Consider the following 16,533-nt stretch of genomic DNA (forward strand, 5'->3'; position numbering starts at 1 on the left):
TGTAGTCAATAAGCCCATCAAAAGAAGGGATTACTAAGCTGCAAAATTTGCTAGTTGCAGCTAGAAAGCAGCATGTCTATGTGTCATTACTAAAAGTGATTAAGTCAGATCAGAAGGAATAAGTGACAAATGTTTAAAATACCCCATAGTAAAAGATGAACACTTTTTTCCCCCAAAAGGAAAAAGCTGAGTTTAAAGGAGTCTATGCCTATGTAGACACGTAGAATAAAATTATCTAAAAACAGGTTTAAAAGCCATACAGTCTCTTACAGGCTTTGATGACATTTGTGGGGTGCCACCAACAAATCAGTCTCTCCAAAACAGAGCCTGAATCTGATGGAGCCTCTAGAGCTACAAACTGCCCTACAGGAGTACCAAGGCAGAGAGGAGACAGCTCACCGCCTGCTGGGAGCTGGGGAAACCAAGGAAGTAATATGTTGCAAGTTGCAAAATTTTGACACAGAAACAATTCAGCTTTTTCCATCAAATAAAGTGCAAAAGAAGAAGAAGAGATGACAGAGGAAAGTGGTGAATGAAAGGTACTTCACTAAAGGCAACACAGGGGCCTTCTGAGGATCCCAATCGGAACAAACATGTGACCCATCTTCCTAAATGAGGAGCTAAGGGAAACCTGCGCGCTGGCTGACGTCTGATGACACCAAGGAATCTACCTTTTACTTTTTAAGGTGAGTATGGTACTGTGCTAATTTTTTAAAACAGTTCTTTCTTTTAAAGCTACTGAAATATTTATAAATGAAATGACACAATGTCTAGGTATTTGCTACATAATTATTAAAAAAGGAGAAAGAAAAGGCCCCTGTGTTGTCCAGCATTAACATAGGAAGGTAAATTGCAAGTATTTCAATCAAATATTGTTTAAATTTCAATTTCCTGGACAAACAGTGGCAAGCCTTCTCAAGAACCAGTATTCAACACTGAGGGCAAGTGCCCTCAACTATACATGCCCAGCCAGTGCACACACACACAGGTGCTGCACATGTGTGCACACAAGGCATACGCCACACACGCATGCATGTACATGTACATGTACGGAGCATATGTGTGCACACACACACACATACGAGAGGCAAGACTACTGTGTGTGCACAGGAATGCTATGTATATCTGCATGCCACAAAACGAAAGGAATCAGAATGGGCAATGCCTTTATTCTCCTTTTTCAAGCCACAGGGAGCTGAGCAAATCAGGTGGATATCCCAACATTCCCATGTAGGTGAGAGGCAAGCATAAATCAGTGGAAAATTGTTTTTAGGCAAGAAAGAGCAGCTGCCTGCAGGGGAGGATATAACAGTATGAATGCACGTTACCTGCCCCAGTTCCTGGGTGTCTTCCTCAGAAATCACTGGCTCGCTTGTCTGTAGCTGAAGTGGCCTCCCTTCCTGGCTCCCTGAGGAGGGTTCACAGTGCGTGGCTTGGTCCATCAGTCCAGATGCTGAAATGTAAAGTCAAACACAGTGGCATTTTCCAGAAGGTGTGAACAACACAAGCACATTCAGAACTTTAGAAAAAGCGGTGTTTAAGACCGTCAGAGCTCTTTAGGTTGACAGAGTGTTTTCACAGTCACCTATGGGTGCAGAGCCTCTGTGCTTGCCAGAGCAGGAAGTGTGGGGAACTCACTTGGCTGAGCCTCTGCTTAGCTGACTGAATGTGGGACTTGCCTGAGCCTTGCCTTCTATCCCAACCCAGGGCTGCTTCCTTACCTGACACTGATTGGTGTACAACACGGTGAATACTCGGGATCTTGTTCTATAACTGACTTTGAGAAGAAACATCTTTTATCCAGGAGTATATATTATTTAGTCACTAAGCTGTGTCCAACTCTCTTGTGACCCCATGGTCTGTGCAGCCCACCAGACTCCTCTGTCCATGGGACTTCCCAGGCAAGAACACTGGAGTGGGTTGCCATTTCCTTCTCCAGTTTATTAGGATGCTGGAAAGATGAAAGCATATTGGTCTGAGAACCAGCATCTGGATTCCAGGACCAACTCCTTTGAGCAGCCTGCTCTGCTTCAGCAGAATGGGAGGGCAGAAATGGGACGCCCCCACTTCCTTCCAAGGACCGTCAGGGCAGTAAGCAGCGTCACCTTCTGGCAGAGTGGCCTAGAGCAGCTGATAAGTGCATCGTTAGGAAAGGAAATTCATTTTGGGGTCCAGTTCTTGCTGGGCCTGAAGAGTAGGAATACAGCTGGTAACTCTAAGGTATGCTAACTGCACAAGTCCCTGCTCCCAGGGGAAAGAACAGCCACCTCCAACAGGTATACAAGTATCCCCTTATTCTTGTTTCTTAAAAAATTTCTTACAAACTAACACTCCCTGAAATTCCCTAACTGAGCAGAGAAGACATGAGGATGAGAGCGTGTTTCCTGAGATACTAGAGTCTAGGTCAGATAGAGTGAGCTCAGGAACCAGCTGATGCAAAGCAAAACCTGCATGGAGGCAAGGGCAGGGGGTCCACACTGCAGACCTGAGCACGCCCCTGGGAAGGAGACCCTAAGAGAGACGCTTGCCTTTTAACTGTGCACACCTGTGAGAAGTGCAACCTACACACAACTGCTACACCGTCACATACACCTTGGGAGTCACAACACAAAAACCTCAGTACAGACCACGCACTCGGGTTGCTTTTCTATTCTTTATATAAAAGCTGCTTGCAATCAACCAAGCTGATTTCACAACCCATGTTCTACAATCCCCAAAGTGCCACTGCTCCATCATCCTAAGGGCTTATTAAATAAAGAACTTTCCACAGCATACAACTCACTGTTGGTTGGACTTTCAAGACCTGAATGTCACTAAGATGTTACCTAATAAAAAGCACTTTTCTAACACATTAGCAACAGAACACCATCAGAGCTAAACTGGAGAACAGAGGGCGTGTTCTACTAACTATTATCAGCCTAAAGGAAAAGCTATCTAACGCACATGACCTTAAAATATTATCAGTGGTAACACGACAGCCAAGCGCACTTCATTTGTGTATGTGAACAGTGGTTCTCTGGCCTAATGGGTGAAAGCGAACTCCTCGGTCAGCCTACACCCTTCTCCCTAGTCTGCTCCCTGACCCTGCAGACTCCTGTTCCTGCCACCTGGCACCCTGCCCCAGCATACTGGCCCTGCCCACCATGCACCCCACTGCACATGTCATGCAGACAGATGTCCCCTAGCCCGAGTCTGGAAACGTGTTCTCTCCTCAGCCCTTTCATCACAGCAAGCTCCCCGCATCTGTCCTGGTGCCATTCAGTTTACACAGGACAGGGACTCGCTTGGTGCTGCACTGCTGTTTGTCTCTTTCGGCATCTGTTGGAACTGGGCTCCCCCCAGCTGGCTTCTCCGGGAGTAAGGCCCACGTCTGATTCACACTCGTGCACTTGTGCCCTGCTCCTTCACTGTCACTCTGGTTTCCATTCCAACAGCTACAGCTGCATGACAGGCAGAAACACACTACTTTTAAATTTTTAACAAATGGGAGGGAACAACCAGAAAATCACAACTGAGGACTTTTCTTCCTGGAACATGCTAATCAGAGATGTTTCGCACAATGAGCTGTGGCATCACCAGGGTCCCGCCTAGTACAAAACTCAGCCACCCTCAGAACTGTGTGCTGAGACCTGGGTTGCTGACTCAGTTACTTTAATACTTCCAAATATCTTCTGAAAAAAATTAATTTGATGCTGTATAAGATGGGTTTTGTGTCAGAAGTCAACAGCATTAATAGTTAAACAAAATAAGCACAAATTGTTCAAGCTACGTGAGAACTTACCGACGATCCCACTCTCTAAGGACACGGAGGCATCAAGGGGAGCCCTGAGCAGGGACCGAGCTGGCAGGGGCAGCACCAGATGCAAAAGTCACCTCTGTGCACCAGACACAGACTGGTCGCCTCACTGCAAGTTCAGAGCAAAGACCACCAGGGCCTGCCCTGTGAGCAGAAAAACTGCTTCAAGTCTGTCTAGTCATGAGCAAATCCTTCTCCCTGTCCTTAGGCCCCAAATGCCCCACTGATGACACAGGAAAATGCCTACACTAACCAGCAGCTTATGTAACTGGAGTGGGAAGCCCTTTCAGAAACACACACAAAATGCCCCATGTCCTCAATGTAACAGGAGGTATATGAGAGAGAAAGCTGAAATGGAGAGAGACACTAGTCTCAACTAATTACAATTTTAAAAAAACTTACTTTGCAAATTTACAAAATTGTATGGTACACAGCTTGGACCTCTGGGTCCTCGAAGGGGTCAAGGGGTTGAGGGTCAAGCAGCTCTCTGAGGGCCTGTCGACAGTCAGGAGTCACCATGTCCTAATAACCACGTGGGGCCTGTTTGAAGTCAGTGCACTCGTGTTCTAGTGGCCACGTGGGGGTCTCTCGGTGGTCAGCCTGACGGCCGTGGCCCATCAACCACATGGAGCCCTGCTGGTGGGAAGTATGATGCCGTGTCCCAGGGTCAGAACCTCACTGCTCCAAAAGACGGTCCTACATTAATGGCCCTGTGCAGAGACTTCAATGCCCTAGAAGTTTACTTACCATTTTACAGAGATGCATGTGCTAAGCAAGATTTCTACAGGGTCAGTGAATGGGAAACCAGTCTTCTTAAATTAGATGGTCAGAGAAGGCCCCTCTCAGAAGGCAACAGTTAGCAAACAGTAAAAACAAAACTCAGTACCAAAAAACTCCTTAAAAATGCTATGCAAGGACCTTGCTCTTATGATAAGAGCTCTGTGGTCTTCCTCCCCAAACCCATCACCCCAGTGGATCATGAGACAACATGAGACAAGGTCCAGCTAGGGAAAAGGCTACAAAACCTGACTACTGTCAAGATCATCAAAACAAGTGGAGTCTGAGAATCTGCAATAGTCTAGAGGAGTCCAAGATGAGACTCCAAAATATCATGTGGGACCCTGGATAGGATTCGGGAACAGTAAAACTTAAGGAAATCTGGATAAAGCATGGAATTTAGTGAGTACAGATGCATCAACACAGACAGGTTCATTAGTTGTGACGATGAACAATACCAACGTAAGACGACAAGAACCGGGGGACCTGGGTGTAGGAGACACCGGCACGCTGCGCTATCCTCACAACCCTCCCTCAAGTCTGAAACTGTTCTAAAACTTAAAAGATTATTCTAAAGATGCTGCGCAGGCAAACAGCAATTTGCAACTGCTCTTGCTTAAGGTGGAATCTTCCCACCTGCACCATTTCCAGCCCTTGAAGCCCAGGAGACTCTCCTCCTCCCCCAGTTCCCAGCCTGGCCACCTAGGCCCTCAATCTGTCTACACTACACATTACAACAAAAGTCTCTGGAAAGTTCTTCTGGACTCTGGTTCTTAACAAACATTGGTCCACTGTTACTAGATCGCCACCTTCTGGCCACACATTTTACTAAAATAGCTCACTGAGGAGAGAGAGGTTTCTGAGATGTCAAAGTCATCTCCACTGTTTCTGCTGTTTCCCACACAGAAAAGTAAAAACAGAGGTGCTGACAGATGCAACAACAAGAAAGGTTAACAGTGAGAAGTAAGTTCTCATTACTGGGCTTGACAGGACCACTGTGAAGTTCCAAGCAAATAAGATATCCTCTTGCTTACTGAACTCAGCATGCTGGCTTCTTCCAAACGTAACTCCTCATCACCTGCATTCCTCCAAATCCACAGCTGTAAAGTACACCTGCCTTGCTGGGCAAGGCAGCTTCACAAGGGGAGGATGGCAGACTTCATGCTCAGTGCAAACCCAGACACACTGCAGGGATCCCACCCAGAAGCTAAAGTTAGCACTGAAATGAAAACCAATCTGTCACGGTGGATGTGGCTCAGCTCATTCCATATATATACAACCCATTACTGGGATGGGTGAGGCCATAGTCCCCAGTTATTCAATCCAACCCTAATCTAGCTGTTGCTGGGAAGGTGTTTATAGATGTGGTGAAAGCTCTCAATCAGTTAACTTTAGGGGAGGGGTTCTATCCTAGACAATCTGGTGGGCCTGGTTCAATCAGCTGAAAAAACTTAAAGGTGTAATATCCGCAGCTTCCCTAAGAAGAAAGACATTCAGCCTCTGCTCAGCAGCCTCAGTTTATGAGCAAGAGGTCCATTTTCCCCTTCCAGATGGGTGGCCTTGCAAATCTGCAGTCGCTTAGCTTCCTGCAGTCTGATCACAGCTGCAGAGTCCCTGGCGCTCACTCCCTGCTGCTCTCTAGCCCCATCTGCCACCTGTAGGCTTAGACTCAGAGCTTATCATCCCATCCTCGGGGTCTGCCCTCCGTGACAGCAAGGCCCAGCAAGCTTGCACTCGTCTCACTTGCACAGTATGACTTTCTGTGCCACACAAGACATGATCCCACCTGCCATCTCATTTGTGCCACGTTCTCTCTGTGCCACGTTCTCTCTGAAATCACCATGCCTAACAAGACCCATGAATTGAATGTGCTAGAGCTCCATGAGAAGAAGGATGGTTTTCAGGACTACAGGTACCTGGCATCATACCTGGTATAGGTGAATTCCTCAACAGCACTGTTAAAACCAGTAGCCCACAGTGCTCTGCATCTGGTCCCACCAGCCAGGCCCTCCTTCCTCCTCTCACTGCTGAGGCTCCCCCAGAGGAAAAGAGCAGTGATGAGGACTCAAAGACGTGGGTTATCAGAGGAGCTAACCAGGCTGAGCTTGCAGACAGCCTTTCCTCAAGGGTCCTTCTGCTCAGCATCTGATGTTGGCTGGTACAATCTACCCTTTTTGGCCCTTTTATGTAAATAGATTACATACTGAAATCAGTCACTTAAGAGGAAAAGGAAATGAAAGGAACTGGAATAGTAACAAACATAGCTCTTACAAACAAACTCTAACAACTGAAGTTAACAAGAAAAGATTATTACTTATTAGAAAAATCACTATAACAAGGAAGTAATGTCACCTGTAATGTTAGTATTAGAAAACAGAAGAATATTTTATGACTTTGGGATTTCTTAAGTAGGGCTCAAAAATAAACTTAAGGGGAAAAGTGGTGGATCTGACCACGGCAAAATTAGAGGTTTCTGTAACGGAGGCTGACAGTCTGGGAGACGTATTTGTCACTTCTAAATCAACGAGGAATAATAATCAATAATCAATAATCAACAATAACAATCAATAATCAACGAGGAATCAATCTAGAATGAATAATGAACCCCTATAATTATATCAGAGAGAAAAAAAAAAAAAGCCTAGTAGAAAAACAAAAACAAACAGAACGACCAACCCACACAGAAAAATCTGCGAGACCAAAAAGCAACTACAAGGTGTCTGATATTTCACCTCACAATCAAAAAAATAAAAATACCATCAAGATACCACTGACACCCTCACATCCACATGTCCTGCCACCCACACTGGACCCAGGGGCCAGACTCAGCTATACCCTCCACACCCCACAGAGACCTGCAAGAGGATACTGCAGTCACACTGCCAAGAAAAGCAAAGGTTTTCACGATCTTTGTAGACGCTAAAAATCACACAAAAACTATGCTGCATAGTTATCAAAAATTCTGACATCCAAACGTACATCTGGAAGGTGGGCTTGGAAGACCTCGACTAAGTGCCAAGAAAACCAAGACTGATGCAGGTCCGGGCGGAGACACCAGGGCAGGTGGAGATGAAGCTAGGCAAGACCCTGAAGTGTTGGTTCTCAAATCAAGTGGAGGAAAGGGGTGAAAACACCTAACTTGGGAGCTTTCCTTCTTCTGAAAGTGTCACCAAAACCTTTCTGACCCACTTGGAAACCACAGCTCTAAAGGAAATGATAAAACCGAGTGATCTGATATTCAGAGGGTAAATACTAAGAAAAATGGTCTGAAAATATTTTTATTTACAAGCAAATGGGCAGTCGCTAGTGAGCTGAAACCAGCAGTTGCTGTATGTGATGCATCATGGTCAGTGTGCACCATGGGTGTGCTGAGTGTGACTGTGACTTTACAGGTTTTGTGCACAGACTGTTTTGATGATCACTCACCTGCATGCCAGACTGAGTAGCCCTTCTCTGCTAGAGAAGAGGTTCTAGTGCTTCCGAGCATCATGGCGACTTCTAATAACTCGATCTTCTTGCTGAACTGTACTTCCAAAATGGGGATAACCTCTGGCATCTTGGCAGATATCAAACGATAACTTATGTCTGGCTTCCCAATGAACCGCTGGCAGATGCTAATTTCATAAGGTGTGTGGACCTTGATGTCATCCACATCTTCTCTTTCAAATCTGTGCATGAGCAAAGAATCTGAGTTGTAGATTTCCAACCCAGAAACAAGGACCGTGAGCCTTCCTGGTTTAACATGAGATTCTGTTCTTTGGGAAATAACAGCAGGAACTTGGATTACTATCCCTTCTTTTCCAAAAGCTTTGGAATCAGCCATGGAGGCGTCCCACTTGGGCTTTGTCTCCGATGGCGTCTTCCAAAGCTTGGAGCTAAAGGGCCACCAAGAAGGAGACTCCAGTTCAGTCAGCAACCTAAAAAAGCAAACAAAACACAGAAAGTAGACAATCAGTTGTTAATTTTTTTTTTTTTTTTTGAAAATTGCTTTGACCTTTATAAAGACTGTTACCATTTTATAGTTTTCTTTTCCACAAGCACTCCAAGAAGCAGCTAGAGCAGGAATTATTATCCTCGTGTTTTAAAAAAAACTGAGGCTAAGAGCAGTGGGACATTTGTCTACAGACACACAGATAACCAGGAGTAGACACACAACAAAAACATTTTCTGACTAGAATACTGCTCTTTTCACACTTGACCTGGGGTAGTTTTGACCAAAATAAATCCTGATCATAACCTTTACCAAGCTATCTAATAGAACTTTCTGCACTAATCTGTTATTTCCTAATCCAGTAATGGAGACACGTAGCTACTGGGCACCTGAAATATAGCCAAAGCAATGATGAACTGAATTTTAAACTTAATTTTAATGTGGTTAGTGGCTATCACATTGGACAACACAGCTCTAATTTAACCACTAATACATCAAGAGATAAACCTAAAAAGTAAGAAAGGAAAACAGCGGAAGCAAGAAAGGAAAAGCAAAGGAACAAAACAGCAAATCAAATAAACAGGAAACAACGAGATAGTAGAATTATCACAACCCTATTTGTAATCGTACCAAATATAAGTGGACTAAATTCTCTAACTAAAAGGCACATGGTCAGTCCAAATAAAACAGTTATATCCTGTTGACAAGAAGCAATGTGAAATATAAAGACACACGACAGATTGAAAGTAAAAGGACTGGAAAAGTAAAATAAAATAACATGCCAAAATAAACTTTAAGACAAGAAATGTTACTGGGAAAAGAGGGACAATGCATAATAATAAAAGGGTCCATCTAAAAAAAACAGACAATGACAGTAAACATGCATGCATCTAAAAACAGAACTTCAAAATTCATTCAGCAAAAACTGACAAAACTACAAGTTGCAGGTTTTAACAAATTTCTCTCCACAACTGATACAGCAAGAAGACAAAAGTAATTAGTAAGAATAGAGAAATTTTGAACAATAGTATTCAACCATCTCAACTGATACCTCCAAATGCTGGATGCACTCTGAAGTATATTCAGAACATAAACAATAACAACAAAAATGTTATGTAACAGAGTGGTCAAGATGGCACAGAATGAACACCTTCACTTCCTCCCACAGGTAAACCAAAATTATGACTACTTACAGAGGAACTATCAGTGAGAAGGACCTGGAGACTAGCAGAAAAGATTTCCCCAAACTGAGGATATCAAGAAGGAACTACAATGAGATGGGTAGGAGCAGTGGAGCTGCAGTATAGTTAAAACCCACATCCCCAGGTAGGTGACATATAAAAGGGTGGGCAATCACAATTGCAGAGGTTCTCTCCAAGAAGTCAGGGGTCCATACTGGGCTCCCCACCCCAATAAGCTCCATAACAACTGACTTGGAAGGTCAGCAAGTCTTGTGTGTGAGAGCTAGAGGGCTCTAGGAAAAGAGAAATGCTTCTTTTAAATGATACAAAGTATCACATGCTCAGAGACCCAGCAAAGATGGAGTAATTTCAAAGGGAGTCTAGATCAGACCTGCCTGTTACACTTGGAGAAGGCTGCCAGGGAGGTAGGAAGCCACCAGAACTTCTAGGGACACAGATGCTGGTGGCAGCCATTTGTAGGAGCTGTTTAGGTTCTATCATGAGGATACTGAAGCTGGCAAGCGCACCAGTGGATGTACTTGTTTGGAGTCTAGACTATCGGCACTGGAACATGGCTCCACCCACCAGCAGGTGGCCAAGAGTCCTGGGACCTCCCACACTGCACAGCCATGACCCTGACAACGGCAGGCTGAGACCCCAGTCCTGGACCAACAGAGCTGTAGCCAGCCACACAAGAATCTGGCACCACCCATCAATGGGTAAGAATCAGCTCTGGGACCCCAGGCCCTACAGGCAACTATACCGGGAACAGGTTCCACTCATAATCAGGCAGGCACCAGCCCTAGGAGTCCTTGCTTCACACACTAGCAAGTACTGGGACTTGCCAGCTCTTGCAGACAGCAGTCCAAGGCTGGTAGTCCCCAAAGTCAACTGTACTGGGACCAGACACCACCTACTAGGAAACTATAAAATATTTGAAGTGAATGGAACTAAAAACATGATATACAAAAATATAGTGGAATGTAAACAGAGCAGTCATGAGAGGGAAGTTCATCTTTCTCAATGCATATATTTGAAAACCTCTTGCAATTCAGTTGCTCAGTCACATCCAGCTTTTTGAGACCCTATGGACTACAGCACACCCCCAGGCTTCTCTGTCCTTCACTATCACCTGGAGTTTGCTCAAACTCATGTTCATTGAGTCAGTGATGTTATCCAACCATCTCTTCCTCTGCTGCCCCCTTCTCCTCCTGACCTCAATCTTTCCGAGCATTAGGGTCTTTTCTAATGAGTCAACTCTTCCCATCAGGTGGCCAAAATATCAGAGCTTCAGCTTCAGCATCAGTCCTTCCGATGAACATTCAGAGTTGATTTCCTTTAGGATGGACTACTCAATCTCCTTGCAGTTCAAGGGACTCACAAGAGTCTTCTCCAGCACCACAATTAAAAACGATCAGTTCTTCGATGCTCAGCCTTTTTATGATCCAACTCTCACATCCAGGGATGTCTACTGGAAAAACCACAGCTTTGACTATACAGACCTTTGTTGGCAAAGCAATGCCTCTGCTTTTCACTCTCTAGGTTTGTCAGCATCTTAATTTCATGGCTGCAGTCATGGTCCGCAGTGATTTTGGAGCCCAAGAAAAGAAAATCTGTCACTGTTTCCACTTTTTCCCCTTCTATTTGCCATGAAGTGATGGGATCAGACGCCATTATCTTAGTTTTCTGAATGCTGAGTTTTAAGCCAGCTTGAAACTCTCCTCTTTCACCCTCATCAAGAGGCTCTTTAGTTCCTCTTCACTTTCTGCCATTAGAGTGGTATCATCTGCCTATTTGGGGTTGTTGCTAATTCTCTCAGCCATCTTGGTTCCAGCTTGTGATTCATCCCAGCCTGGCATTTTGCACGACATACTCTGCATCTAAGTTAAATAAGCAGGGTGACAATATACAGCCTTGACATACTCCTCTCCCAATTTTGAACCAGTCTGTTGATCCATGTCCAGTTCTGACTATAGCTTTTTGATCTGCATATAGGTTTCTCAGGAAACAGGTCAGGTGGCCTGGTATTCTCATCTCTTTAAGAGTTTTCCACATTTTGTTGTCATCCATACAATCAAAGGCTTTAGCATCATCAATGAAGCAGAAGCAGAAGTTTTCCTGGAATTCCTTTGCTTTCTCTATGATCCAAAAAATGTTGGCAATTTGATCTCTGGTTCCTCTGCCTTTTCTATATCCAGCTTATACATCTGGAGGTTCCCAGTTCATATACTGTTGAAGGCTAGCTTGAAGGATTTTGAACATGACCTTGCTAGCATGTGAAATGAGCACAACTGTCTGGTTCATTCTTTGGCATTGCCCTTTTTTGGGACTTGAATGAAAACTAACCTTTTCTAGTCCTGTGGCCATTGCTGAGTTTTCCAAATTTGCTGACATATTGAGTGCAGCACTTCAACAGCACTATCTTTTAGTTTTTTAAATAATTCAGTTGGAATGTCACAACTTCCATTAGCTTTGTTCGTAGTGATGCCTCCTAAGCTCCACTGAACTTTACACTCCAGGACATCTGGCTCTAGATGAGTGATCACACCATGGTTATCCAGGTCATCAAGATGTATTTTGTATAATTCTTCTGTGTATTCTTGCCACTTCTTTTTAATCTCCTCTGTTTTTGTTAGGTCTTTGATGTTTCTGTCCTTTATCATGCCTACCCATCTCTGCATAAAATGTTCCCTGATATCTCCAATTTTTTGGAAGAGATCTCTAGTCTTTCCCGTTCTATTGTTTTCCTTTATTTCTTTGCATTGTTTACTTAAGAAGGCTTTCTCATATCTCCATATTCTCTGGAACTCTGCATTCAGTTGGATATATCATTCCCTTTCTCCCTTGCCTTTCACCTCTCTTCTTTTCTCAGCTATTTGTAAAGCCTCCTCAGACCACCACTTTGCCTTCGTGCATTTCTTTTTCATTGGGATGGTTTTGATCAACACATCCTGTACAATACTAGGAACCTCCACCCATAGTTCTTCAGGCACTCTGTCTACCATATCTAACTCTTGAATCTATTCTTCACCTCCACTGTATAATCATAAGGATTTGATTTAGGCCAGGCCTGAATGGCCTAGTGGTTCTTCCCTATTTTCTTCAATTTAAGCCTGAATTTTGAGGAGATCATGAAAACTTCTTAGGAAGGTTTAAAATCAGTGGTCTAAGCCTCTACCTCAAAAAGCTATAAATTATACACAAAGAAAGTAGAAGGAAAAGTAGGAAACAATGAAAAGGAACACAGAGAAATTATAAAACATTATCTCTGAAGTAATTTTAAAAATTAAACCCCTAGCAAGAAATAATAAAGAAAAAAATTGAATGAGAGGGAGCAAACAACCTAAAAAGTAAAATAGGCTTAAGTAATTTTATTTTTATTTTTTAATAAAATTTTATTTAAATTGGAGGCTAATTACTTTACAATATTGTATTGGTTTTGTCATACATCGACATGAATCTGCCACAGGTATACACGTGTTCCCCATCCTGAACCCCCCTCCCACCTCCCTCCCCATACCATCCCTCTGGGTCATCCCAGTGCACCAGCCCCGAGGATCCTGTATCCTGCATCGAACCTGGACTGGCAATTCGTTTCACATATGATACATGTTTCAATGCCATTCTCCCAAATCATCCCACCCTCGCCCTCCCCCACAGAGTCCAAAAGACTGTTCTGTACATCTATGTCTCTTTTGCTGTCTCGCATACAGGGTTATCGTTACCATCTTTCTAAATCCCATATATATACGTTAGTATACTGTATTGGTGTTTTTCTTCCTGACTTACTTCACTCTGTATAATAGGCTCCAGTTTCATCCACCTCATTAGAATTGATTCAAATGTATTCTTTTTAATGGCTGAGTAATACTCCATTGTGTATCTGTACCACAGCTTTCTTATCCATTCGTCTGCTGATGGACATCTAGGTTGCTTCCATACCCTGCATATTGTAAACAGTGTTGCGATGAACATTGGGGTACACGTGTCTCTTTCAATTCTGGTTTCCTTGGTGTGTATGCCCAGTAGTGGGACTGCTGGATCATATGGCAGTTCTACTTCCAGTTTTTTAAGGAATCTCCACACTGTTCTCCATAATGGCTGTACTAGTTTGCATTCCCACCAACAGTGTAAGAGGGCTCCCTTTTCTCCACACCCTCTCCAGCTGTTATTGTTTGTAGACTTTTGGATAGCAGCCATTCTGATTGGCATGAAATGGTACCTCATTGTGGTTTTGATTTGCATTTCTCTGATAAGGAGTAATGTTGAGCATCTTTTCATGTGCTTGTTAGCCATCTGTATGTCTTCTTTGAAGAAATGTCTGTTTAGTTCTTTGGCCCATTTTTTGATTGGGTCGTTTATTTTTCTGGAATTGAGCTGCAGGAGTTGCTTGTATATTTTTGAGATTAATTTTTTGTCAGTTGCTTCATTTGCTATTATTTTCTCCCATTCTGAAGGCTGTCTTTTCACCTTGCTATAGTTTCCTTTGTTGTGCAGAAGCTTTTAAGTTTAATTAGGTTCCATTTGTTTATTTTTGCTTTTATTTCCAATATTCTGGGAGGTGGGTCATAGAGGATCCTGCTATGATTTACGTCAGAGAGTGTTTTGCCTATGTTTTCCTCTAGGAGTTTTATAGTTTCTGGTCTTACGTTTAGATCTTTAATCCATTTTGAATTTATTTTGGTGTATGGTGTTAGAAAGTGTTCTAGTTTCATTCTTTTTTAAGTGGTTGACCAGTTTTCCCAGCACCACTTATTAAAGAGATTGTCTTTTCTCCATTGTATAGTCTTGCCTCCTTTGTCAAAGATAAGGTGTCCACAGGTGTGTGGATTTATCTCTGGGCTTTCTATTTTGTTCCAATGATCTATATTTCTGTCTTTGTGCCAGTACCATACTGTCTTGATGACTGGCTTTGTAGTAAAGCCTGAAGTCAGGCAGGTTGATCCCTCCAGTTCCATTCTTCTTTCTCAAGATTGCTTTGGCTATTCGAGGTTTTTTATATTTCCATACAAATTGTGAAATTATTTGTTCTAGCTCTGTGAAAAATACCGTTGGTAGCTTGATAGGGATTGCATTGAATCTATAGATTACTTTGGGTGGTATACTCATTTTCACTATACTGATTCTTCCGATCCATGAACACAGTATACTTCTCCATCTATTAGTGTCCTCTTTGATTTCAGTGTAAGTAATTTTATATTCATCAATTATTACATTGTTAAGATGGCAAAACTCTCCCAAAATGACACATTCAGCCCAATTTCTATCAAAAGCCCAACTGGCTTTTGTGTAGCAACTGGCTAGCTGATCCTAAAATTCACATGAAAATGCAAGGGACCCAGAACAGCCAACAATCTTGAAATAGAAGAACAAAGTTAGATTCCTATTACCTGACTGCAAAACTTACTACAAAGCTATAGAAATGAAGATGGTGTAGTGCTGGTATAAAGTTATGTATATGAATGAAATATAGTAATTTTCATAATTCAATAATAACATAATAATTCAGAGTTCAGAAACAAACCTTGACATTTATGGGCAATTGATTATCAACAAGGGTGACAAGACAATTCAATGGGGAAACATATCTTTTCAACAAACATTGCTGATACAACTGGATATCCATAAAACAAACTGGTCCCATTCTTATGCCTTTTTCAAAAATGAACTCAAAGTTAATCATATATAAGAGCTAAAACTAGAAAAACTCTTAGAAGAAAGTACAAGAGTAAATCTTTGCAACCTGGGATTAGACAAGAGATTCTTAGATATGACATCAAAAGTGAAACAATATTAAGGGAAAAATAGATACATCACACTTCATCAAAATTAAAAATTTTCATATTTCAAAAAAACAATTAAGAAAGGGAAATGACAATCCACAGAATAGGAGAAGATATCTGTAAGTCGTATGTCTGATAAAGGGACTTATATGCAGAATATATAAACAATTCTTATAACTCTAGAATAACAATAATAAATGATCAAAGGACTTGAAAATAATATATACATATGAACAAAAAGCACATGAAAAGATGCTCACTACTGTGAGGAAATGAAAATGGATACCACAATGAGATACCACTTCACACCCACTAGGATGGCTATCATTTTAAAAAAAGGCAATAGCAAGTATTAGTGAGGATGTGGAGAAAACAGAACTCTCATACATTACTGGCAAGAATGCAAAATGGTGCAACTCTTTTGAAAAACAATTTCTCAGCTTCTAAAAATGTTAAACAAAGACCCAGCAACTTCCCTCCCAGAGGAAATGAAAATATGTACCTATACAAACACTTGTACATGAGTATCCATAGCAGCATTATTAATAATAACCACAAAGTAGAAACAACACGTGTACCATTGGGTAGGGAGTCCCATGGTAGTCTAGTGGTTAGGATTCGGTGCTTTCACTGCCGTGGCCAGGTTCAGCCTGGGGACTTGAGATTCCACAAACCATGTGGTGCCCTCCCCCGCAAAAGACTAAAAACTAGTCAATGGGTAAACAAAATGTGACAGATCTACAGAACAGAGTGTTACTCAGAAATACACAGTAGTAAAGTACATCCTACTACGTGAATGTATCTCAAAAACCATAATGCCAGCTGAAAGGAGCCAGGCATATATTAACTCTGCAGAAAGACAAACCCATACAATACACAAAGAGAGCAGATTAGTGGTGACCCGGGCTATGCTAAGAACAGAGAGTGACAGCAACTGGGCTTGAGGCAACTTTTGAGGGTGACAGAAGTGTCCTAAAATTGGACTCTAGTTACATTCACTTAACTCTGTAAAGTAACTAAAAATCACTGAATTGTTCACATAAAATAGTGAATTTTATGGTATAT

At 42.5% G+C, this 16,533-nt stretch overlaps 1 protein-coding gene across 3 annotated transcripts in view; it reads right to left on the bottom strand.

Moving 5' to 3' along the window:
- Positions 1–16,533, bottom strand: part of SNAP47 (synaptosome associated protein 47) — a 66,741-nt gene that overhangs the window by 17,444 nt on the left and 32,764 nt on the right. For 2 of the 3 annotated variants that reach the window (XR_009495113.1, NM_001102320.1), the window contains exons 3-4: positions 8,000–8,490; positions 1,329–1,453 (exon numbers count right to left, since the gene is read on the bottom strand). Coding sequence is in view for 2 of the 3 variants with exons in the window: in NM_001102320.1 (NP_001095790.1) it covers positions 1,329–1,453; positions 8,000–8,490 (616 nt within the window). In the remaining variant the exon portion in view is untranslated. The remainder of the gene's footprint in view (positions 1–1,328; positions 1,454–7,999; positions 8,491–16,533) is intronic. The other variant, XM_024994637.2, reaches the window with a different exon arrangement.

This window comes from Bos taurus, chromosome 7, assembly GCF_002263795.3.
Source record: "Bos taurus isolate L1 Dominette 01449 registration number 42190680 breed Hereford chromosome 7, ARS-UCD2.0, whole genome shotgun sequence".
Taxonomy (NCBI): domain Eukaryota; kingdom Metazoa; phylum Chordata; class Mammalia; order Artiodactyla; family Bovidae; genus Bos; species Bos taurus.